The 26648-nt window shown below is 30.4% G+C and overlaps 1 protein-coding gene across 2 annotated transcripts in view; it reads left to right on the forward strand.

The window, feature by feature from the left end:
• LOC129906319 (ankyrin repeat domain-containing protein 13D) overlaps positions 1-26648 on the forward strand; it is a 43338-nt gene that overhangs the window by 5163 nt on the left and 11527 nt on the right. For both annotated transcript variants that reach the window (XM_055982032.1, XM_055982033.1), the window contains exons 2-3: positions 23332-23464; positions 23524-23694. In XM_055982032.1, the coding sequence (XP_055838007.1) occupies positions 23332-23464; positions 23524-23694 (304 nt within the window). The remainder of the gene's footprint in view (positions 1-23331; positions 23465-23523; positions 23695-26648) is intronic.

The following is a 26648-nucleotide window of genomic DNA, read 5'->3' on the forward strand; positions in this document are numbered from 1 at the left end:
AATAAAAAAAAAGAAAATTAAGAAGACAAAAGAAAAATTAAATCGAAATTTTCGTTTTGTTCGAATTTTTATCAAATGGGAGCTTGAGGCATTATTTGATACCTTCTATTTTCAATATTTATGATAAAAGTAATTCACCGTGAAGGTATTTTTAATCTACAAAAATAACTGTATCCAAACTGTAGCCAAACTAGTTCATATTGAAATTTTTTATTTATTGAAACATTAAATTAATTTGTTTGCTTAGTATTTTTATTATTTTGTTGCATATAGGGTGTCTAGAAAGTAATGGATCAAACGAAACTTAAGATCTCTCAGAATTTGGTAACTTGTTCAGCCCAAATCCTTACGGGTTTCGCTTAAATATGCAGTTCTTGTGAAATTTCCCTACTTCCTCTGCCCATAATTGATTTTTGTTTTTTACAATTCTTTCAATAAAACATTGCTTAACAATAAGAAACAATTAATTAATAAAAATATTTCTTATTTCATACACCATTTTTCAGTTCCGAGTTTCGTAAAAACTCAATTTCTTGCTTTTATTTCAGAGCAACAAGACTAAAAAAATTTGTATTGTGTAACTCTGGTTTATTATTTTTAAAACTTATCCCGGTATTACAGTTTTTAAAAAAGTATTAAAGTTTCCAAAGTTGATGTTAGATAAAAAAATATTACAGTTTGAACTCAAAAAACAGGGTTTTTCAGAGCAAAAAACCTTGTATTCATCAAAACTTTTTTGTTATAATCTAAGTCGAATAAAGTGCTTTAGCAAAAATGTAGATCTTTCAATTATCTACATTTTATACCCTAACAGTTTTTTTGTACAATGCATGGTTCTTGAACTATAGCTCATAAGACTCGAGTTAGACTCACATGGTATGAAAATTGTATTTTTGTTCCTTACACTACAAAAGCAAATCTTAGGAGGGGAAAGGGTGATTATCTATTGTTTTGGTTTACAATGAACCCAAAAAGTGCAAACTAAACCCAAGCACAAAAAATATTTTTATTTTTGTCGACCTGTGTTATCGTTTGTAGACATGACTTTGGCATAGTAAAATTGAACTCTACAACAGAATTTTAGTATTTAATTGATATAATTTATTAGATATATCATTAAATGTTACTTTTATTACATTTTCTTCACAAATAAACAATTAAAGTTCACAATTCATAAAATCGGAGAAGAAACGAACACAGTTCTTAGTTCTGAAATTCTCCGGTGTGCACTCACAAACAGAAAATCGAACTGGTCTATTGTTGACAACCTACTACTTCAACCGGCTACTTCTTCCGTCGAATCCTTCCGTCTCCGTCCGATCCGTCGCCTATGGGTAGCTTCCCATAAGAACGTGTGTATTTTATCGAGCTTTCAGTTGAAAACTTCGACGAAACGGACGCAACGGATTCTATGGGTTGGGCCCTTATCTCCCATATAACGTTTTCGAGGTATTGCAACTTTCTCGAAAACGGCTCTAACGATTTTGATTAAATTTGGTATACGTAATAGTCTTATTTATTTTAACAAAACTGCGTTTTTAGTTTTTCTCAAAAAATGCGGAGAACGAAAATATGGCGTTGCCGTTTTTCAAAAATTGACATGTTTTTTAAGTTCATATATTTCATCAAAGCATAAGTCAATTTTATTAAATATTTACAGACAGCATTTTGAAATATAAAATGTAAAAAAAAAAATTTTAAAAACATTTTTGAAAAAAAAATTTTATTTAATTTTTAAACTTTCGATTTTTTTTTTTTTTTTGATTTTTTTTCTCGACACTAAATAAAATCTTAAATTTCCAATAGACATTTAAAATAGAGATACTGTGAACTACAAGAGCAAGTACGTGCGACCCAGTCGTGCATTTTATTTAATGTAGATTTCAACCAATTTACCTACTTCGCTCATTCTATAGGTATGATTAATCTTGAAGAAATCTGTCCGACAGTTCTATAGATAAATGCCAAAATATGGGTGGCCAAAGTCACCCTCCATTCCGGGAGCGTGGATCTTGAGATGTTGAACTCTTTTGCAGTCTTGTTTAATGACATTTTCCCTTCTCGAACTTATAATAAAGCGTCTTCCAATGTTTCAGGGGTATAGTTTTTATAAGGCTTTTCGTACCCCGTCCTTTTGTATGTGTACGGCATTTTAATTCTTCTCTAAAGTGTTCATATAAGTTTATGAACTTCCTTTTATATGTGTATGCTGGTGGTTGTTATAGCAAGCATCAGGGTGGTGATTACATTTTAATTACGTATTGGTGCTGCCAAACATTGCATATGTGTATTACATTTTAACTACAATTTGGTGCTGCCAAATGTTGATATGTATGATCTGATAACATTTTAATTATATTGCCAAATATCACTTTTGTCAACATATACCAATATATAAAAACAAAGTCTATTGCAAAAATTAAGAGAGTGACTTTGGGTGTCACCCGGCCAAAGTCACCCGATATGCCGGCCAAAGTCACCCTACCATATGTCATTTTTTATAAACAAATTAAAATGAATTTTTATGAAATAGTTACAAGGGTAGAATGAAAGTAATTCAACTTGCCAAACAATACATATATCGGAGTTAAAGTCATTTTGCAATCCTATTTCTACAACATGTTCAAACCATCCAACATTTTCAGGTGATTTTTTTTTTTAGCATTTTTAAGAAAACTAAATTTTAGTATAAATTGATATCTAATTTTAATTAAATAAAGCTAGTTTGATCACTTTTAATTCATAAAATTATACGAATTTATAAAGAAACTTGGAAAAAGTCAAATATATATTAACAATTTTTTAAAAAAGTGTCCATGTCAAAGCCAGTCACCCGCCAGGCCAAAATCACCCGGTTCTACGGTAGGTAAAAAAATAAATGAGAATAAATCAGAGACAATGCCCTCACTTCAAATATGCAATAAAATCAAAATCGAAAATTTTGTAGTTAGGGCCTTTCCGAGATTATGATCAGAATAGTATTTACTACATTCGGTATGCAAAAACCTGAGTTTCTAATAGCTAGTATAAGCTAGTTTTTAAATACTGGATTCATCCCAGTAAATACTACTAGTTCATCTGAAAGTAATAGTATATACTAGATACCTACATAAATGCTGTTGCTTTTTTTTGTTCTGTATTTTAACGTTCTATAATTTTCTTCTTTTGTAAACAATTTTTTGTTTTATAATTTGTTGATAATAACAACTGGTGTTTAGGGCGGTTAAAGAGTTTTATACGCTTTGGACAAATGCCGAAAAAGCACTTTAATTTTAGTACACATAATTTACTTCAGTATTTCAAATCTACCAAAACAACGTTCTATTATGACCCTCTCTTTAGTATGCAATTTGTAATAAGCTTTTTCGATGTTAATAGTTTAATTTTGAATGGTGTCATTAGCCATGGTGCAATTCCATATCCCTCGTCTGCCAATAATATTGTATTTTTTGAAGACTTCAAAATAGGTTCGATAAAACTATTTTTCCAAATCCTTGAGTCATGAACTGGCCTGGCCATTCGCAAACCACACTCGTGAACCATTCTTTGGCATTAAAGGTTCCTTGAATATTTATGGAGGCATATCCTTTACAGTAAATATACTCCTCTGAGTGTAAGTGGGGCTTCTTTATTTCGACATGGATGCAGTCTAACGCTCCCATACATGATGGAAAATTGTATTTCAAAAGCCAATCCTGTTTAGCTTCCAATTGTTGTTGGTAATCCGAAAGAAACTTAATCCAAAGAGAAGATTTATCCACTATGTTTTGCTATATAGTGTACAGTTTTGCAAACAGTACTCTGCTATGTATGCATTCATTTATTTAGTATGATATTACTATTTACTACTACAAAATATGTTAAACTTAAGATTTTAAGATATTAAATAAGCAAAATTTTAATCTTTTATATGCATTTTTAAATTTAAGAACATAAAATAAAGTTTTAAATTTACACATAAGATTTAATAAAGGATATAAGCAAACGTTTAAAAACATTAAAATTTGATTCATTTTTAATTTCATTTGGCAATTCGTTAAAAAATTAAACTCTTTTATACATAATCATGTTTTGAGTTCTATTATCTCTGTAAAGTAGCAATCTAAAATTGTTATTTGTTCTTTAGTTGTAAGGTTGAACATCATGAATAAGAGTTAAATTTAGACAAAGATAATCAGGGACCATTTTATTTTTAATTTTAAACACAAAAATTGCTGCATTATATGTAATTCTCTGTTTGATGTTAAGCCATTTTAAGCATGAGAGCATAAAGTTGATTGGTGTATAAAAGCTGCATTTCAGGAGTATTCTCATCGCTTTATTTTGAAGTTTTTGAAACCTGTTGATTTCCGATAGGTTCCCCATATATAAAATTGTTGAACAGAACTCAAAGTGCGGTTTTATAATGGTGTTGTATATGTTTATTGCACATAATATTGAGATTTGTTTTCGTATTCTTTTTAAAAATCCGATTTTTTTGGATATATTTTTCACTATATATTCAAAGTGACAATTAATATTCAGATCCTTGTCTATCATAACACCCAAGTATTTAATGCATTGTACTTGATCAATTTGATTATTTATAAGTATGTTTGGAGAATAGTCCGCGTTTATAACCATGCATTTTGTTTTATTAACATTTATTTTAAGCTTATTCATTTCTAACCACTCACAAACTTTAATTAAATCAGAGTTTAAATTTTCGTTTATCACCTCCAAATCTTTTCCAGAAACAAATAAAAGTGCATCATCCGTGAACAATGAGATTGTGCAATACTTTATAATTTTATTTATATCATTTATGTAAAGGAGAAAAAGAAGTGGGCCTAATATTGTTCCTTGTGGTACACCGAAAGCAGTATTTTCACTATTGGAAAAGCACTAATTTATTTTGGTTCGTTGAGTTCTATCAGTCAAATATGTTTGAAACCAATTTAATTCTTTGTTATTTATACCGTATTTTTTTAATTTTATTAGGAGTAACGATCGATCTATTGTTTCGAAAGCTCTTTGAAAGTCAATGAAAACGGAAATTATTTTATTTTTATCATGTCTCAGGGTTTTTAGGGTCATAATTAACCAGTTTAGAGCTGTTTCACAAGAATGATCTGAACGAAATCCTGACTGATTTTGAATGAGAATGTTATTATCCGACACGTATTCAAATAATTGCTCATAAGCCACTTTCTCCACGATTTTCTCAATAACAGGTAACATATTAATAGGTCTAAATTTATCACAGTTATTGTTGTTTTGTTCTTTGGGTATGGGAATTATCACAGATTCTTTTAAACACGTTGGGAAAATGCCTTGTTGGAATGAGTCATTTATAACTTTAAGCAATATTGGTACAATCACATCAAAGCAATCTAAAATTATATTAATATTAAGTTTAAAGAGTCCACTTTTTTATTCAATTTTTTGCATATGTTGTGAAGCTCAGAAAGGGTTATTTGTTTAAATATAAATATTGTATTTAGATCTGATAGGTAACTCATGTCTAAATTCCTTAAAGGTATAGAATTACTTATTTCATTTATGCTCCTTATAAAATAATTATTAAATTTATTTGCTATCACTAAATCATCTGTTTCTTTACCATCTTCAAATTGCACTTGACATTTTTCAGTCTTTTCTTTTTTTAAAACTAAAGTTTTCAAAACTCTCCACATATCTTTTTGGTTTGAGCACGTGTAGTTTTTTTTTAGCTAATTGGAGCTTATATTTATATAAGTTTCTTACCCTTCGGTATTCATCCCAATACGCGGGAAGATTTAAAATTGATGCTCTTTGATAGCAGCGAATTTTTCACTTTTGAGGTTATTTAACTCTTATGAAAACCAATTATTTATTACGAAAGTATATACGTTTAGTCAAAGTCTGCTCGCTAACACTGTTTTCTAAAATTTGTTTTAACTCACTTGAAAGATCGTTTAAATTTGAGTTATTAACTAGACATTCGATTTGGTTTTGTACAGATAATTTAAATGCATTTTTCTCATACTTAAACACTTGAACTGTTTTTATCTTTTCATTAAAATTAGATTTATTTACAGGAATTTTGACTAAAATAGATTCATGATCACTTATTTTTAAATCATTAACCGTATCCGCCCAGACACATCTTTCTGTTGGTGTTATAACGTAGTCAACCAGAGTTCGCGAAGATGTCGTTATTCTTGTTGGGTTGCTTATTATTTGTTTACAATTATTATCACATAAAATTTCTTTTATTTTCTTTTCGTACGTATATGTGTTTAGTAAGTCTATATTAAAATCGCCCAAAATAACAATGTTCGGATATGCTACAATGGCTTGAGCTATCCAGTCTGCAAATAGTGCACAAAAATCACATTCTGAACTATTAGGTGATCTGTAGAACACTGCAATAATTTCGGTTTTTCGTTATATGTTACTTGTATACATAAACACCATGCTTTCATTTCGACATGAATACTACTTAAAATATTAATCTTTAGGATTGTTGTTTATAAATATTGCGACTCCACCTGTATGACTACTGGTACTATCGCATCCAACAACTGAATAGTTTGGTAAATTAATTTCACTATTGGCACTTTTCAAATGGGTTTCTGATACAGCAATTATATCAAATTTCTTTTCAAACAAAATAGCCTCTACTTGATTAAAATTATTTATCAAACCTTGAGCATTGAAGTACCAACAACTTAGTTGCTAATACTGAATGCGTTCCCTGAGCACTATAAGTTTTCGCACATAAACTGGACAATTTTTGTCTGTTGATTCATGATCACAGTTTGTTGCCATACCAAGTGATTCATTTATCTTAATGCAGTTAATACACTTTGAAGCCTCATTTTCACAATCTTTAATGTTATGTTCACCTCCGCATTTTAAAGAAGCTTTTTTATTTTTACATACACTCGATTTATGGTTGTAACCTTGACAATTAAAACAACGTTGCAAATTGTAGTATTCCCTTACCAAGCACTTGACCCAACAAATTTTAATTTTAGCCATTGTGAGGATTTTGTGAAAGCTTTCACTGTTTAATTCGATTACTACATTTAAATTTCTCCATTTGTTTTTATTTTTAAAAGTAGATAAGACTTTCATTTCACTGTCTTTTAGTTCTGGGTTTTGTTTAATAATTTTATTTAATATTTCATCTTGATTTTCATCATTTTCTAAATTCATCACACAAAGTTAAATTATATTTAACTCAGTTGGATCTATATTTAATTTTAACTGATTTCTTGTTTCGTTTGAATCTTGATCTTACCTTGGGTAAATGATAACAGATGGCTGGTTTTCTTTTAACACATCAGAAAATGATTAATTTTGTCTTTTTTTCATGTTTTCACTTCGGTTATTTTTATTTAATTCGGCTTTTATTTGATTGACGGAATTTGATAATGATTCAACACTTTTTACTAAATTTTTATCCGCGCAATCCGAGTTTTCATTTTTATTTGCAGTTAATACACTTTTTAAATCAGTTAAAGTTGTCGATATTGAAGTTGCACTATTTTTAATTTGTGTATCTATATTTAATTTAACGTTTTCTAAATCATCACCGGCTTTAATTACATCAATGCACATTTTCTCTGTTTGATTTTTCAATGCCTCACTGTATTTGTTTAACCTTTTTAACTCATTTACACTTTTAACACAAGTCTCTTGAGAAATTTTTATTGATTCGAGTCGGTTTTCATAACGCAACTCAATAGATTCTAGCAACATTTTTATTTCATTTTCATTTCTCTTGAGACTTTCTTCAAATTCTAGTTTGTACTCTTTCAAGTTACTGCTGTTTTTTTAAACTGACTCATCCACATCTTTTAGTACTAAATCCACGTTGTCAACGTATTGAATACAATCTTCACACATAAACTTTATCATAGGATTCACTAGGCATTCTCTCGAATAAGTGTCTATACCACTGCACTTTACCGAACTGTGATACATTTTACCACACATACCAATGCATCTAATGCCCGTTTCTCCGCGAATAAGTGTTCTGCATTTTGTGCAATTATATTCATCCATAATAGAAAAAAAAATGTTTATGCAATTTAAAACAATTTAAAATGACTTTTTTGGACAGTCTGCCACATTAATTTATTTTATAGTGAATAAACAATGCACTGATAGTGTCAATTTATAAAATCACTTTATTTATAATGCGTTTATATTGATTAATTCGGACTCTCTAATTTTCGATGTTAACTCTCTCACTATTTACACGAAGTGATACATCCCCGTGTCTTCCCCAACGCCAACTTTAAAGCCTCCATCTCTAACATATCTCAAGAAAATTCTCACATTTTCTTCAGCGGACGTTGCTCCTCCCGTTCTTCGCTCTTTATAAACTTTTTCAGATCTTAAATTTAACATGAGAAAGTTTTTACTAGAAAAAGTTCAAGTTGGTATTAAGAAACTTGAAAAATTTGCATTAAATACTAGAAAGTAAAAGTTCGCTCTAGTTTTTTATGCATACCAATATCACTATTTACTATAAAAAATCATCCAAAACTAATAAATACTATTCGTCTAGTAAATACTATCTTTCTACTACTACTATGTCTTTTATGCATATGGAAAGTAGTAAATACTATAAAAATGTACTAGTTAAAGCATTTGCTACCTTTTATGCATTCGGCTCATTGTTTCGTCAATGAGAAACTAATTTTTCTGTTATTTATCGTCTTACTGGCTGAATACAATGGTGTAGTTGTGGCTGTAACTTGTAGTACTGTCAATATTTTACTGAGGGAAAACCCTACAAAAGTTGGCGGCAGCTGAGCAAAAAGTTGAGAATTCTTCAACTTGCGCTACAAAGCTACAGCCATAGTTTCACCATTGTGTTCAGGGGGTTAAGCTATGTATATTTTCTGAGCCACTTAAGGAAATAACATTTAATGAAATGAACATTTTGTAGTTGGCAGTCAAAGATTATCTTTTTCATCAACTCGTGATCGTTTCCAAAGGTTTTAAAATTACTGCAAAAACTATTTTGGATTTTTCAAAAATACACTCGAAAAAGCCTCCTTTACATTGGATTACTTATTGTATAATTCTTGGTATTCGAGCTATAATGTTTCTTTATTGTTTCTTGTGGTATATTGTTGCAGCAGGTATGTAACATATTCCTTAGCGCAGATTCCGATGAGGGACATTGATCCCGAACCCTTCTATTCAGCTCCTCCCACAGCAACCTCTTGGGTTTATATTTTATATTTGTATGTGATATCATGACTTGAAAAATTTCTTGGTCTTCTCTCTGTTTGAAATAATCCTGGCATAACTTGGAAGTTTTTTAAGCAGTGGCGTAGCTGCTGCTGCATCAGCTGTATCCATGTAACAGGACCCCCGAGATATAGGGGCCCCCAAAAAATTGAGTAATAAACATTTTCTGATAATGATAACCATTTTTTGTAAATGTGCCTTTGGGATAGTTTTTTTTCCGAACGAAACGAATGTAAAAATGTTAGTATCGATTTTTGTGTTTGAAAATATAGATCCATTTCCAAAGTCTTTCAACAAAATGACCTAGACACTTAGGGCCAGTTGTACAAATATTTAATCCGTGGTTCAGCAACTTTTATCTTCTGAAATAGGTGGTAAAGTTGCGGTTTAGCACTGTTTCAATGTTTTCAAAAATAAAAGCAGGAAAAGAATTTCAAATCCGGAATCGTGCTTTGAAGTCAACGTTTACAATTGCCGCCTGGGATATTTCGATGGGTTAAATTAAACAAGGATTTTAGAGCCTTCATGCTTCATGGTCTGAATAGTATGTTTGACACCTTAGGACCAGATAAACTGTTTTCGTTTTCAAATGATGTAATAAAACAAGGATCAACAAAATCGGTAGAAAAGTAGAATAAATGCTCTCCAGTTGTTTCTACGAGGAACTAGTTGCTTTAAAAATGTGCTTAAAATTATTCCATAAAAGAACTTACTAAATTATTACGTCCCTTAATTTGGTGGATCCTTTGTGGCGGAATCAAATAAAAACTAAACTCGGATATTGAAGCTAGTTAATTGCTAATTTCTTGTCCAAAAATCAATTTTGTAGATCCAATAGTTAGTTTCATATTTCAATTTTAAGTTTAAAAAATGCACTTTCAGTTTGATCGGCCAGTCGAAACTTTTTAAAAATACCTGCTGTTTTTAATTTTTTTTTGTTAATTATAGCTATACACGGCCCCCAAAGGGCTAGCTACGCCACTGGTCTTAAGATTCATTACTCTGTTGAAATTCGATTTCTTCGTCAATTAAGCTTTGTCTAGAGACCAAAGCGCTTTCCTTCAGTATCGTCTTAAACCCCTCCTTGTTCATTCTTCCAATGACTCGAGTGCAATCTCAGACTACACTTGAAAAGAAACAATCCCAGACCATTACGAATCGCCTTCATTCTTGAGGAAAACTCTTCATTCTCTATCAAACACCTCGAACTTAACTGGTGGAACAGAATGATGTAGCTGTGGCTGTGTCTTGTGGCACTGTCAAAGTTAAAAATAATGAAATTAGTATATTGGTGCCATGGTATAAGAAGACAAGGTAAAAAATTTGTTTAAAAAAAAACGGCTCTAACGATTTTGAAATTTTTTTTTCTAAAAATGCATCTCAATATATCAATCAAAACTGCATACTTGTTTGTTTTGAGGCAATTTATTTATTTATTTAATCCGTTAATAGCCTAACGTTAGAATTTAAAACTAATTATGTACATACAATTTTAATAATATAATTTTACCTAAAAAAATAAATAATAACTATAATATATTAAAAAAGTTTTCTTTAAATGTTTTGCTTTTGACATTGTCGTTTACAGATGAGATCAAAAAGTAATATTTATTGAAGACTGAAATCAATTGATTTAATGGGCTATTCACACCATAGTTTGTTCTGCTGAAAATCGGACATAAAGGCAATTGTCTTCTTATGCTAGTTTGACTATAGCTGAAATTTAGACGACACAGAGTTGATGGACATATTATTGAACCATTGATTAATTTGACAATAAAACAAAGCTGAATATATTTTCTATGTTGAAAAAGTGAAGGGAGATTTATAAGTAAGAGTCTATGAGAATAGGGTGGGTGTATGGATCTTTGGGACCATGGAAGAAAACGAAGGCAAAAACGCAAAAACCTCCTCTGTATACTTTCAAGTCTATTTATATGAACAGAATAGTAAGGAGCCCATATTACACAGCCGTATTCTAGTACAGGTCTAACAAAAGAAATATAAAGAAGCTTGAGGACATAGGGATCACAGAAATCACGAGAAAATCGTTTGATAAAACCAAGAATCTTATTAGCTTTTTTTACTATAAAGTTATAATGGTCAGTAAACGTCAACTTAGTGTCAAGAATAACTCCTAAATCAGAGAACTCGGAAAGTTTACAGAGAGAAGAAGAATCTAAAATATAATTATAAGTTATAATTGTTTTTTTGCGTGAAAAACACATAGTTTTACATTTGTCTATATTCAAATAAAGTCGGTTAATATTGCACCATTCCCTAAATCTATGTAGATCTTCCTGAAGCTGTGAGCAGTCATTAATTGAGTTTATAATTTTGAAAATTTTAATGTCATCAGCGTAAATTAAAACAGACGAGTTTTTTATAATGGATGTTATGTCATTTATGTACAAAATAAATAAAAGGGGACCTAAATGGCTACCTTGTGGAACACCAGAGTTGACATGAAATTGGTCCGATTGCTCATTTCTGAAAGTAACAGTATAACTTCTATTCTTTAAATATGACGAAATCCACAGTAAAAATTTGTCATTAAATCCTAAGGCCTTTAGTTTGTGGACTAAAGTCTTGTGGCACAATTTGTCGAAGGCTTTACTAAAGTCTGTGAACACACAGTCTACTTGCTTCCGGTTTTCAAAGGAATCAAGGCAAAAAGAAGTAAAATGGAGCAGATTAGTAATAGTTGACTTATTTTGGACGAAGCCATGTTGATTGTCGCAAATAATTGACTTGCAGTTAAAAGATAACATGCTACAGATAATGGACTCAAATAGTTTAGGAATAACAGAAAGTTTGGCAATGGGTCTGTAATTCGTGATTTCGTTCTTTGACCCTTTTTTGTGAATTGGACTTATAAAAGCATTTTTCCATAGTACTGGAAAGATTGAGCACCTCAGAGATTCGTTGAATAAAACATAAAGAGGATAGGATAAATACGATGCGCATTTTTTTAACACACATGATGGTACACCATCATTGATTTCAGATTTTATTTAATTTTTTTTTTTAAACGATATTTATTTTTTTTTCCAAATTTCTATATAAAAAGCTTACAAATTTAAGCAACTTTAACTCTAAGAGCAAGTTCGTGAGACCCAGTCGTGCATTTTATTTCTAATGATCATACCTTCTCTTTTTATACCATGTATTGGTGCCACAATACGTAGCTGTGGCTGTGGCAAGGAAATTCGCTGTGGTACAAGTCGAGTCAACTTTTACTACAAGATACAAGCGCAATGACTTTTGACGTTTCTAATGTGGTTGCTCAGTTAAAATTATTTTTTTTCAAGGCAATTGACATTTTAGTGCGCCACATATTCTGTTCATCTTTTCTACGTTTTTAGCGATTTTATTTGACATCTTGTACGACCGCGTTTTTCTTTGCTACAAGCGTATTTGCATTCTGTTCAACCAGTTAATTCATCGCTCCATAACATTCTGTTTAAGTCACTCCGTGCACTCCTTCTTCTACCTTCTAACCAACTCTTACGGCCATATTATTCACTAGTTTAAAAAATACATCTGGATGTAAACAATGTCAAATGTCAAAAATAAATCCAATTCCATAATATTCACTACTTAAATCCAATCTTAAATCCAATTTTTTAAATCCAATATCGTTAAATCCAAACAAATTTAAACTGCTCTCTGGAGGTCTGTTTAACTTTATAAATCCAGATGTAAAATTAATTTTCACAGTGTTCAGTTGTTTTTTCACGTATTTTGTGAAGAAAAAATAAAGATAAATGCAAATTATACAATATTTATTGAATAAACATATAATTTTTTTTGAGTGAATAATATGACCAAAAAATTAAATCCTTGGATTTATGAAATTCTGATTTAATGGATTGGATTTAAAATTAACTTAAATCCAAACTAAATCCAGAGTGAATAATATGGCCGTTAAGGTTTTGTTAATTTCTCGAAAATGAGAAGATATTTTTGAATTAGTTTTTTTTTGTTTTTGTTTAAAAATAAATAAGAGCATCGAATTTTAAAAATTAAATTAGTACTTAAGTACATAAAATTTTGAAAAAAATTAGTTTGAAATTTTTTTTTTCCAATTTTTTTTTCAAAATTTTGATTTTATAAATTCATTTTTCAAAAAACTGTGCCATAAAATGGCTTTGTTAAAATTTTTTATAAAGGACTAGGGTTTTGGCTTTACAAAAAGGTATAGCGCGTTATTGTAGGTGTAACCGTCTCAACTCAACCTACACGCTCTAGCTTTTTGGCACATTACTCCTGAATCACCCTGTATATGTTACTTGAATTTAAACGATTTTCGAAATTTATATTTCAGCACCTTTAATTTTTTCTTTTTAATTTATTTTTTTATTTTTATAATAATTTCAATTAAAATTGATTCATGATTCATGAATCCGTAATTTTGAGATCAAGGACAGTTTTAAACGTAATTTGTTTTAAATTCGTAATAGTAAGGTCAATAAGTGTTTTTGAAGATTGAGTTATTCTAGTGGGAGTATTCAATAGTTGTTTTAAACCGTTCTATTTTACATACCTACATATCTATCAATATTTTTTTTTGTAAACATCATTTGACTGGAACCAATCGATATTAAAGTCACCAACGATCAGTATTTCCTCCGAGCGCTCATTAAGTTCATCAACCCATTCAATGAATTTTTCACAATAAAAAACACTTTTTGAGCAACGAATAGTAGGGTCAATTTAGACATCCGAGGTTACATTAATTCCCAGCAAGCTGAAATTTTTCAGGATTGTTGGAAACACCATCATAAATTAAATCTAAAAGTCCTCATCGATCCGAGACCTGGCAAAAACTTTACTTTGGGTCAAAGGTCACAAAAACTGGTTTTCACGATTTTCAGCAAAATGGTAAGTCTTATCAAAAAATTTTCCATGCAAGAATTGTAGACCAGATTATTATACAGGGTGTCCCACAGTCACCGCCCCAAACGAAAACCATGGATTCCTGAAGTCATTTTACGTCGAAAAACTTAAGAGGTAATTTTCTCGTTTTCGTCCCGTTTTCGAGTTACCACGGTTTTTATGATTTTTGCTCTCTTGTCCTTTAACTGGCCTTATCTTTGCCAAACTACGTTTGATTTGAAAGAATTTATTACAGTTTAAGTTTGTCTCAAAACATTTTTTTCTGCGGACAACCGTTTCTCCACAATTTTTCATCAAACACAATTTTCTTCGTTTTTTAAGTTGTTTTTTACACTTTCATATCATTTAAGTCAAAGAAACACATTAATGAGTATTAATTTTTTGTGCTTTTTATTAAAGCCCAGTTTATTTTCATAAAAAAAAATAAGTTTTACTGAAAGTAATCAAAAAAAAAAACTAACTGAGTGAATTAAAAAAAAAATAATTTTTAAATAAAAAATTAATTTAAATGAATTAAAAACTTTTTCTGAGCTATTGTGGTTAAGAAAAGAACAAATAGATAAAGCTCAGCAAAAGTTTTAATTCATTTAAATTAATTTTGTATTTAAAAATTATTTTTTTTTAATTCACTCAATTTTTTTTTTTTTTTTTTTATTATTTTCAGTAGCCTTTTTTATGAAATAAAACTTATTTTTTTATGGAAATAAACTGGGCTTTAATAAAAAGCACAAAAAATTAATACTCATTAACATGTTTTTTTGACTTAAATGATATGAAAGTGTAAAAAACAACTTAAAAAACGAAGAAAATTGTGTTTGATGCAAAGTTGTGGAGAAACGGTTGTCCGCAGAAAAAAAAACACAAACTTAAACTGTAATAAATTCTTGATTGGTTGTAAAAATAATCTCTCAAATCAAACGTAGTTTGGCAAAGATAAGGCCAGTTAAAGGACAAGAGAGCAAAAATCATAAAAACCGTGGTAACTCGAAAACGGGACGAAAACGAGAAAATTACCTCTTAAGTTTTTCGACTTAAAATGACCTCAGGAATCTATGGTTTTCATTTGGGGCGGTGACTGTGACACACTATATATAAAAAGTGTCATGACACTATTTTCCCAAGACCCACCGTTTCTTAGGTATAACGATTCAAAAAGTTAAAGTTGAGTTGTAATTGTCATAATCAGGCCTATTCAAAAAGAACTCCCAACTGAAAAGTTCTTGAAATTTCATTATTTTTTTAAGCTTTTTATTTATTCCCCTTAGATGAGAATATTTTTAAGAAAGTTGGCCACGTAGGTTTCCATAGATTTATTTATACCACAGGAGTTTAAAAATTTTCATAAAATAGTTTTTTTACATTTTGCATCGAAAAACAGATTTAAAATTTTTTTAATGAAAGTGTGCAATAGCAACGAAATTTTTAAAGTGTTTATGTACTCATCCAATTATTGTAGAAAATTATAAAAAAAAATAAAAAAATAAAATTCATTCATTCGTGGTTGTAGTGAACGAAAACATAAGATGATAAAATTTAAAATACACTGAACGAAAAAAAGTCAATATTTTATGAACTGGTTGCGATAGAACTTTTTTCTTTCTGGTTTTAGAACAGTCTTAAGTGTAGCTATCAGCCGTTTTAAAGTTGTCCATTCTCTATCGAACACCCTGTATATATTCAGACCTATTCTAAACAAAAATTCCCAGGGAAATGATTTCCGGAGGAGGGCTCCAATCGGGTAAATGGTGAAAATTTTCGTTTTTTTTTTTTGCTTTCCCCATATTCTTAACCATCAAAGAAACAAATTCAAGCTTAAAAATAATGAAATTTCAAGAATTTTTCAGTTGGGAGTTCTTTTTTCAGAATAGGCCTGATTATGACAGTTACAACTCAACTTCAACTTTTTAACCGTTATACCTAAGAAACGGTGGGTCTTAGGAAAAAAAAGTGTCATGACACTTTTTATATATAATAATCTGGTCTACAATTCTTGCATGGAAAATTTTTTGATAAGACTTACCATTTTGCTTAAAATCGTGAAAAACCAGTTTTTGTGACCTTTGACCCCAAGTAATTTTTTTTCCAGGTCTCGGATCGATGAGATTTAATTTATGATGGTGTTTCCAACAATCCTACCAAATTTCAGCTTGCTGGGAATTAATGTAACCTCACCCCCTTATTTTAGTCTAATTTGACCGGACTACGAAACCGTAACAAAAGTGTGAAAACAAAAAGTATTCACGACTTTTAGTATTAGATAGGAAAGTATGAACAGATAAAAGTATTCAAGGAAAAAAGTATGCGCGACAAAAGTTCGAAAAATGGAAAACTATTATTTTGACTGGGTTTTGATCTGGCAATAGTTACAAAGAGAAATGAGAATTTGCGAAAACAAAAAGAGCGATGGACAATTTTGATTGGTCAAGAAGGAATAAATAGACGAATTTACTGTAAGATAGGGCTGGGGTCTCAGAAAAAAAGAGAGTATATAGATATTCATAAGGATAGGAGGCCTTAATTTAATTTTATTTTCAGTCTCGCAGCTGCGATGAGCGAAGCAAGGTCAACCCTTTCGAACCCAAGGTATGAAAATCAATATTAAAATTAACACAGTGTTATCGTGTTAACAACATCACAACTAAGAAATATGAATAGCAGAACTTACATATGTGTTGTTCTCATGTTACATGTAAGTAACATACACTGCCAATGACCACTAAAAAAAGTCGGACAACTGAGAAAATAACTTTTTATAGAACAATAAAACTTAAGAGGTAATTTTCTCGTTTTCGTCCCGTTTTCGAGTTACCACGGTTTTTATGATTTTTGCTCTCTTGTCCTTTAACTGGCCTTATCTTTGCCAAACTACGTTTGATTTGAAAGAATTTATTACAGTTTAAGTTTGTCTCAAAACATTTTTTTCTGCGGACAACCGTTTCTCCACAATTTTTCATCAAACACAATTTTCTTCGTTTTTTAAGTTGTTTTTTACACTTTCATATCATTTAAGTCAAAGAAACACATTAATGAGTATTAATTTTTTGTGCTTTTTATTAAAGCCCAGTTTATTTTCATAAAAAAAAATAAGTTTTACTGAAAGTAATCAAAAAAAAAACTAACTGAGTGAATTAAAAAAAAAAATAATTTTTAAATAAAAAATTAATTTAAATGAATTAAAAACTTTTTCTGAGCTATTGTGGTTAAGAAAAGAACAAATAGATAAAGCTCAGCAAAAGTTTTAATTCATTTAAATTAATTTTGTATTTAAAAATTATTTTTTTTTAATTCACTCAGTTTGTTTATTTTTTTTATTATTTTCAGTAGCCTTTTTTATGAAATAAAACTTATTTTTTTTATGGAAATAAACTGGGCTTTAATAAAAAGCACAAAAAATTAATACTCATTAACATGTTTTTTTGACTTAAATGATATGAAAGTGTAAAAAACAACTTAAAAAACGAAGAAAATTGTGTTTGATGCAAAGTTGTGGAGAAACGGTTGTCCGCAGAAAAAAAAACACAAACTTAAACTGTAATAAATTCTTGATTGGTTGTAAAAATAATCTCTCAAATCAAACGTAGTTTGGCAAAGATAAGGCCAGTTAGAGGACAAGAGAGCAAAAATCATAAAAACCGTGGTAACTCGAAAACGGGACGAAAACGAGAAAATTACCTCTTAAGTTTTTCGACTTAAAATGACCTCAGGAATCTATGGTTTTCATTTGGGGCGGTGACTGTGGCACACTGTATATAAAAAGTGTCATGACACTTTTTTCCCAAGACCCACCGTTTCTTAGGTATAACGATTCAAAAAGTTAAAGTTGAGTTGTAATTGTCATAATCAGGCCTATTCTGAAAAAAGAACTCCCAACTGAAAAGTTCTTGAAATTTCATTATTTTTTTAAGCTTTTTATTTATTTCCCTTAGATGAGAATATTTTTAAGAAAGTTGGCCACCTAGGTTTCCATAGATTTATTTATACCACAGGAGTTTAAAAATTTTCATAAAATAGTTTTTTTACATTTTGCATCGAAAAACAGATTTAAAATTTTTTTTAATGAAAGTGTGCAATAGCAACGAAATTTTTAAAGTGTTTATGTACTCATCCAATTATTGTAGAAAATTATAAAAAAAAAATAAAAAAATAAAATTCATTCATTCGTGGTTGTAGTGAACGAAAACATAAGATGATAAAATTTAAAATACACTGAACGAAAAAAAGTCAATATTTTATGAACTGGTTGCGATAGAACTTTTTTCTTTCTGGTTTTAGAACAGTCTTAATTGTAGCTATCAGCCGTTTTAAAGTTGTCCATTCTCTATCGAACACACTGTATATATTCAGACCTATTCTAAACAAAAATTCCCAGGGAAATGATTTCCGGAGGAGGGCTCCAATCGGGTAAATGGTGAAAATTTTCGTTTTTTTTTTGCTTTCCCCATATTCTTAACCATCAAAGAAACAAATTCAAGCTTAAAAATAATGAAATTTCAAGAATTTTTCAGTTGGGAGTTCTTTTTTCAGAATAGGCCTGATTATGACAGTTACAACTCAACTTCAACTTTTTAACCGTTATACCTAAGAAACGGTGGGTCTTAGGAAAAAAAAGTGTCATGACACTTTTTATATATAATAATCTGGTCTACAATTCTTGCATGGAAAATTTTTTGATAAGACTTACCATTTTGCTTAAAATCGTGAAAAACCAGTTTTTGTGACCTTTGACCCCAATTAATTTTTTTTCCAGGTCTCGGATCGATGAGATTTAATTTATGATGGTGTTTCCAACAATCCTACCAAATTTCAGCTTGCTGGGAATTAATGTAACCTCACCCCCTTATTTTAGTCTAATTTGACCGGACTACGAAACCGTAACAAAAGTGTGAAAACAAAAAGTATTCACGACTTTTAGTATTAGATAGGAAAGTATGAACAGATAAAAGTATTCAAGGAAAAAAGTATGCGCGACAAAAGTTCGAAAAATGGAAAACTATTATTTTGACTGGGTTTTGATCTGGCAATAGTTACAAAGAGAAATGAGAATTTGCGAAAACAAAAAGAGCGATGGACAATTTTGATTGGTCAAGAAGGAATAAATAGACGAATTTATTGTTAGATAGGGCTGGGGTCTCAGAAAAAAAAGAGAGTATATAGATATTCATAAGGATAGGAGGCCTTAATTTAATTTTATTTTCAGTCTCGCAGCTGCGATGAGCGAAGCAAGGTCAACCCTTTCGAACCCAAGGTATGAAAATCAATATTAAAATTAACACAGTGTTATCGTGTTAAAAACATCACAACTAAGAAATATGAATAGCAGAACTTATGTGTTGCTCTCATGTTACATGTAAGTAACATACACTGCCAATGACCACTAAAAAAAGTCGGACAACTGAGAAAATAACTTTTTATAGAACAATAATGTATGCTACTTCTTCTAAGCCAAAACACAAAACACTTTCTGGATTAACATTTTTTATATCTTTTTTCCAAATTAAGACCATATATATAAAAGAAAATTTTTTTGCAAAAAAAAAAAATGTGGATTTCAGTCCGCGGTGGACGTCCCGCGGCCATATTTTGTTATTTATTTATTTAGTTAAGTTTTACATGTATTGTATAGAAATTTTTCACTTTAAGGTATACCTACTTCACAAATACATAAATATCAAATGCAATTTTATATTTATGTATTTTGTATAAATGTAGGTATGTTGGTAGAGGTACGGTTAATCACAACGTATGTGCATGTAGGTCGGATTGAGACGTAAATTCGTAGAGAAGAGGGAGGGTTCTATTCCCCTTGGTTTAGACGGGAGAGGTAGGTTCTTTTCAAAAACATGGCTTAGCTTCGAAAAAACATTATTAAAAATCAACGGTTATACTCACAACGACGTGTTATCATTTCTTGTAAAACCAATAACTTTTTAATTCATTTTGTTATTAAATAAAACTGTTTTCAGGAATGATTTTTGAAAAACCAGTTTTCCAAGTTATAACATAAAAAAAAAAACAAAGTTCAATGTAAGTTCTAATTTTTTCTTTCAAAATAGAAAACCGAATCAAAAAATGTTTTGTTTTCTTCGAAAAAGTTAAAAACAAAAATAGTTTTTTTGAAAGAAAATCTTTTAATTTTGGTTCATCTATCTGCATGGTTGATACCAGTTAGCGATTTAAGAAAATACTTAATTTGGTATACTTTTACACAAACATCTTATTAGATTTTTCTCTTTTAATACCTAGAAATTTAATTACGGTTTTTTTAAGCGTTTAGAATGTTTTGATATTTTTGTTGGTTGCTCAGATATTAATTTTTAAAGAATGTCACATTTTTCTTGCCCAAATAATTTTTTTCTTTGATGTCAATTTCCTTTTAAAACATTAAAGTGTTTTATAAATTTGTTCTAAGAAAACAATAACAATAATAAAAATAAAGTCATCCACAAGTTTACCAGAAAAGTTATACATTTTATTATGCTTAATACATTACATTTTATTTAAAATGCAGTTAATTAAATATCCAGTATATTGTACTGTTTCAACTAGGTGCATCATATTACCAATAGTTGTACATTTTTTTAAGCATACACTAACCTTAGTCAAAATTATCAGCCAAGTATTATTGTCAAAACATTAACACTTAAATAGTCTATGCACTAAGAAATAATACCTATTTTTCATTTTCTATCAATATATTCGACCAATGAAAAATCACGAAACTTTTCATTTTTTTGAGACCCCACGCCAGAGTCTACTTCTATGCACATATTTCTTCTTTTAACCAATGGGAAATCGCACACAAAAAAAAACTTTTTATTCAAACAAAAAAACAGAGAAAAATCTAATAAGATGAGTATAACCGTTGATTTTTAATAATGTTTTTTCCAAGCTAAGCCATGTTTTTGAAAAGAACCTACCTCCTCCGTCTAAACCAAGGGGAATAGAACCCTCCCTCTTCTCTACGAATTTTCGTCTCAATCCGACCTACATGCACATACCTTGTGATTAACCGTACCTCTACCAACATACCTACATTTATACAAAATACATAAATATAAAATTGCATTTGATATTTATGTATTTGTGAAGTAGGTATACTTTAAAGTGAAGAATTTCTATACAATACATGTAAAACTTAACTAAATAAATAAATAACAAAATATTGGCCGCGGGACGTCCACCGCGGACTGAAATCCACATTTTTTTTTTTTGCAAAAAAATTTTCTTTTATATATATGGTCTTAATTTGGAAAAAAGATATAAAAAATGTTAATCCAGAAAGTGTTTTGTGTTTTGGCTTAGAAGAAGTAGCATACATTATTGTTCTATAAAAAGTTATTTTCTCAGTTGTCCGACTTTTTTTAGTGGTCATAGGCAGTGTATGTTACTTACATGTAACATGAGAGCAACACATAAGTTCTGCTATTCATATTTCTTAGTTGTGATGTTTTTAACACGATAACACTGTGTTAATTTTAATATTGATTTTCATACCTTGGGTTCGTAAGGGTTGACCTTGCTTCGCTCATCGCAGCTGCGAGACTGAAAATAAAATTAAATTAAGGCCTCCTATCCTTATGAATATCTATATACTCTCTTTTTTTCTGAGACCCCAGCCCTATCTTACAGTAAATTCGTCTATTTATTCCTTCTTGTCCAATCAAAATTGTCCATCGCTCTTTTTGTTTTCGCAAATTCTCATTTATCTTTGTACCTATTGCCAGATCAAAACCCAGATCAAAACCCAGTCAAAATAATAGTTTTCCATTTTTCGAACTTTTGTCGCGCATACTTTTTTCCTTGAATACTTTTATCTGTTCATACTTTCCTACCTAATACTAAAAGTCGTGAATACTTTTTGTTTTCACACTTTTGACGGTATCCAATTATGGGGCTGTACAAAGAAATCAAATACCGAAATCATCCAAAAATTCCAAAACAAAGTCCTTCGTGGAATAGTTAATGCACCTTGGTACATAAGAAATAGCGATCTACATCGTGACCTACAAATAGAAACGGTTACAGAAGTTGTTAAAAAATACGCTGTATCGCATAATCAGAGACTGCAAAGTCATACCAATTCTGAAATGGTGTCCGTCTTGAATACAAGAAACCATGTTCGGAGATTAAGAAGAACCAAGCCTCATGAGCTTATGGTCTAAAAAAACCATGGGAAAGTATTAAAAGTTTAAACTTCCCCCAAAGTGATTTTACAAAGTTAAGAAAGAAAAATCTGATGTCGATCTCTCAAGATTGGTCCTGATAAAGAGGTGGTTTTAGTGGTTAAGAGTCCCACACTACTTGGTGTCGAATACTGCCAAGTGTCTTTTGAAGATTTCCTCCCGTCAAAAAAAAAAAAAAAAAAAAAAACTTTTGACGGGTTCCCATACTGCCACTAGTATAAATGAATACGTTTCATAAAAAACTCTTAATGAAATCCACCAGATATCCTTGTTTATTGATACAACTTGTAAGGTTTCAATTCGCCACCTTTCATTCACAAAAATTATTACACCACCGGTACGTCTTGACTCACTGTCACATCTGTGAATTTTAAATTCCTTTAAAAATAATTCATTGTCATCGATTTCAGCAGTTACACGAGTTTCAGATAATATTATAAATTCAAATCGGTTATTTTGTACTAGTGTTTCAAGTTCAGCAAAGTTGCTCAAAGTACAATGCTTGAACATGCTCTGGTTGCTAAAACTCTACTTTGTTTTTTTCCAATTGATATTTATTTTTAAAAATAGAAAAATTTTTATCTCTAGCATGATTAATATCTAATGAAAACCCGAATTTTTTATTTGCATCGATACAATTACTACATTTACGGTCATTGTTTGTACAATTTCGAGTGTCATGATCATCACCACATTTAGCACAGATGAATTTATTTACACTTCCCAGCAATATGGTTAAATCCCCAGCATTTATAGCATTGGGTCACAAAAACAAATTCATAAACGGGATATTAATACCATTCAGCATTGACTTTGCCGATCTCCATGATTTTACTAAATGCTATCAAATCAAGTTAAATTATTGCTCTAAAAAATAAGGTGGTTCAGAAGTCGATAATATAGTTTATTCGTCGAATTCACTAATATCAAATATCGCAAATGCGAACCGCGAAACCAATCAACTCTTCGGTAGAAAATCCTGTGAATTTACTAATAGGCATGAACTTTTTTTCAGAACGACAAGGAAAAGCTTGACCCCAGAGGTCGAACACCACTAATGCTGGCCGTTAAGCTGTCGTCGTTGCCTTGTGTTAAATGTCTTCTAGCTGCAAAATGTAATGCGAATTTCGAACACGAAGGTTGGACAGGTAATATTTGCTTGATAATAAGCCTGGTTATTATATTAACGCCTTTAATAAATTTACAGTTGTACAGGAAGCTGTTTGTTGTGGAGACGAGGATATTCTTACTGCAATTATTGAAGTCCGTGATCTTCAACGACATGTGCAGAGGGTTACACATGTGCCTAAACTTTTACAACATCTGCTCGATGCTCCAGATTTTTATATTGAAATGAAATGGGAATTCACGTCATGGGGTAAGATAAACATCAGGATACCATAATGTCTATCGAGTTATCTTATTATAAAATAGAACAAACGTCGACTTAGACTGATTTTCTAAAACTTTTTTTTTAATGTTTGAGTCGAAAAATTTATTTTTAAAAAACTATTCATCAAGAAATTAAAAAAAAAACAAGAAAAATAGATATTTAGCTTTTGAAGAAGGTAAAGCACCAGATTGTATCTGAGTGTTGCCCTTTTTTTTAACATTTATATTCCTATATTAATTTTTTAATAATTTTTTTAAGAAAATTACACCCCCGCGTCTTGCGTCCCATTGGTATAGCAAATTTTGACCTATCTCAGAGGAAAGGTAGTAAAGGAGTGTAATAATTATCACAACAAAAACATTACTGTTAAAAAAGTGCCAAGTTCTCCTATGTTGATAATGGCACAAAAAGTACTGAAATTTAAAAGTTTACCAAGTTCTAAAGCTTGGCTTTAAATTTGTATCAATAAAATTTTGATTGTTCTCTGGACAATTTTTCTTTAAATTACCAATTTTTAAAGCTATTTGAAAAATTGCCAATTGCCACGCCCCCTGGGTTGAAAATCTCAAATTTTCGATTTATTCCTTTGAATGTACCACAAGGCCCATCAACGTGCCAAATTACAAGTTTCTACGATAGCGGGAATTTCTCTATAATTTTGATGATCTGTCAGTGAGTCAGTGAATCAGTGAGTCAGTTTCGGTTTTTACGACTTTTGAAGCCCTTTATCTCAGAAACTACTCATCGTAAGTTGCTGAAATTTTGTGAGGAGTTTGGTTGAGTTTACCAGCTTAACAAATGAAGCGAGTTTGAAATTTCTGGCATCCTTGGTATGGAAGTTAGAGGGAGGTCGAAAATGGCCTGAGTTGTTTCCTGTAAATAAGGGTGTAGTGCCACATGGTATAAAAAGACAAGGTATGATCATTAAGCCTGAACTACATCAAAACACAAGGTCAGAAAAGTACAAAAAAGTAAACACGATGTTTTTTCTTGTTCCCCCTAGTAACTTATTTGTATATCTCTCTTTCATTTTTAAAAAGTATTTGAGTCAAAAAGCTTGAACATGACCAAGCTTTCAATTTCCACAAAGTTTCAAAAACAAATACACGCAAACAATATTTTATATCCTTTCCGTAAGGTAGCTCTGCGATCACATAGTTCCTGTCATTTTCGAAGAAAAGCTCTTTTGACAAATAAATATTTTTTTTCAAATACAGTCGATTCCCTATAAGTCGAACTTCATCCAAGTCGAATTTCCCCCTTAATCGAACTTTTTCACCATTTTTAATGAAACCGCCTTCAGCAAAAAGGTTGAATAGATGCCTCCTACTCGAATTTCCTATAAACTCGAACCAATTTTCGTGTCCTGTGAAAATTCGACTTAGATAGAGTCGACTGTATTTTGTTTACTTTTTCAATTTTTTTTTTATTTGAAATTTAAAACTTCAAAAAACAAAAGAGCTTTTTTAGTTATTTTTTTCCAATAGATGTCAGGTAAATATACATGTGATTTCTATATTTTGAGCTTTGTGTACTTTTTTGTACTTTTTCGACTTTGTGTTTTGATGTAGTTCAGGCTTTAGAGTCGACAGAAAAGGTAATTTGAAGAAAAATGAAATTGAAGTTTCAACTTTTGTTTGTAAATCTGAATACATATTATTGTTTTGAAAAAGTAATGGTGCAGAAACATCATCTATAAGATCTTTTTCAATATCCAAATGCTGTTGACCAGAAAATGGACGTTTTAAAAAAAAATTGTGTTGACTTAACACTTTAGAAACATTTAATCATCAAAAATAAACTTGAGCCAAAGGAGTTAAGTCAAGAAAAATCTTTGTTTACATTGATAAAGTTTAATTTATAATAGAAAATTGGAAATATCAATGTGATTAATTACCAAATGTGAGAATTCTTTTGGACCAAATATAATATCGTAGAAAAATGGCTTTTCGTTTTCTGCCTTCCTCTTGACTTAACGCCTTATGATCAATTTTTTTATTTAAAAATTAATGCAAATACAGTGGAGTTAAGTCAACTTACGCCCTTAGTACCACACAACGTAAATTTTTTTTTACTTAAACCCTTTGTACCGAATAATTTCTAACGGAAGGCGATACGCTAGAGCTATGGCGATAGAACCAAACGAAAGAGAAAAAAAAACTGACTGAAGTCCAATAAAAATACGAAAATCGATTTGTTTGACTTAACCCCTTTGTACCCGGCAGCAAAGATTTTACAAAATAGATAATAAGTTTTTTACGTTTAATTTGGCAATGTCAAAAGCAACAATAATTTCCAAGAAAATTTTGTTTACAGCAACAATTTCAATAGGGCAGCTGTCAAAAACTAATGTCGAATTCCTTTCAATGCAAAAATCGAATTTTCGGCGATCTTGAAGCGAATTTTTTCTGAAATCATGTTCCATAGAAAAAAAATTCGCTTCAAACGAAGCAGAATTATGTCGAATTCCTTTCAATTTTTTGAATCGCCTCAAAAAAAAAATCTAAATCTATATTACCGAAGAAAATAAATAAAATTATTGATCAAAGGAATCTCTGGTTTTATTTTGCAGAAATTGTTTTGGTTTCAGCTTGACGTTCGTGTAAAAATTGTTGTCAAATGACACACATACTATCGCAAAAAGAATTCGGTCTGTTTTCATGTTCCTTTTTAACACCAAAAATTCGATTTTTTTGAAGCGATTCAAAAAATTGAAAGGAATTCGACATAAGGAAGCCATCTATTTTTTCTTTCATCTGACAGTTCTGAATACAGACTTTTTTCTAATGATCAAACCTTCTCTTTTCATACCATAGTAGTGCCAAAGTCCCCTTATTAAAATTATTAAGTGTTGTATTATTAAACTAAAAAACGCTTAAAACCTCTCGAAATTCTAGAATAACACCTTCTTGTTTGGAACAAGAAATTGCTAATAAATC

This window comes from Episyrphus balteatus, chromosome 1 (genome assembly GCF_945859705.1).
Source record: "Episyrphus balteatus chromosome 1, idEpiBalt1.1, whole genome shotgun sequence".
NCBI classification, from domain to species: Eukaryota; Metazoa; Arthropoda; class Insecta; order Diptera; family Syrphidae; genus Episyrphus; species Episyrphus balteatus.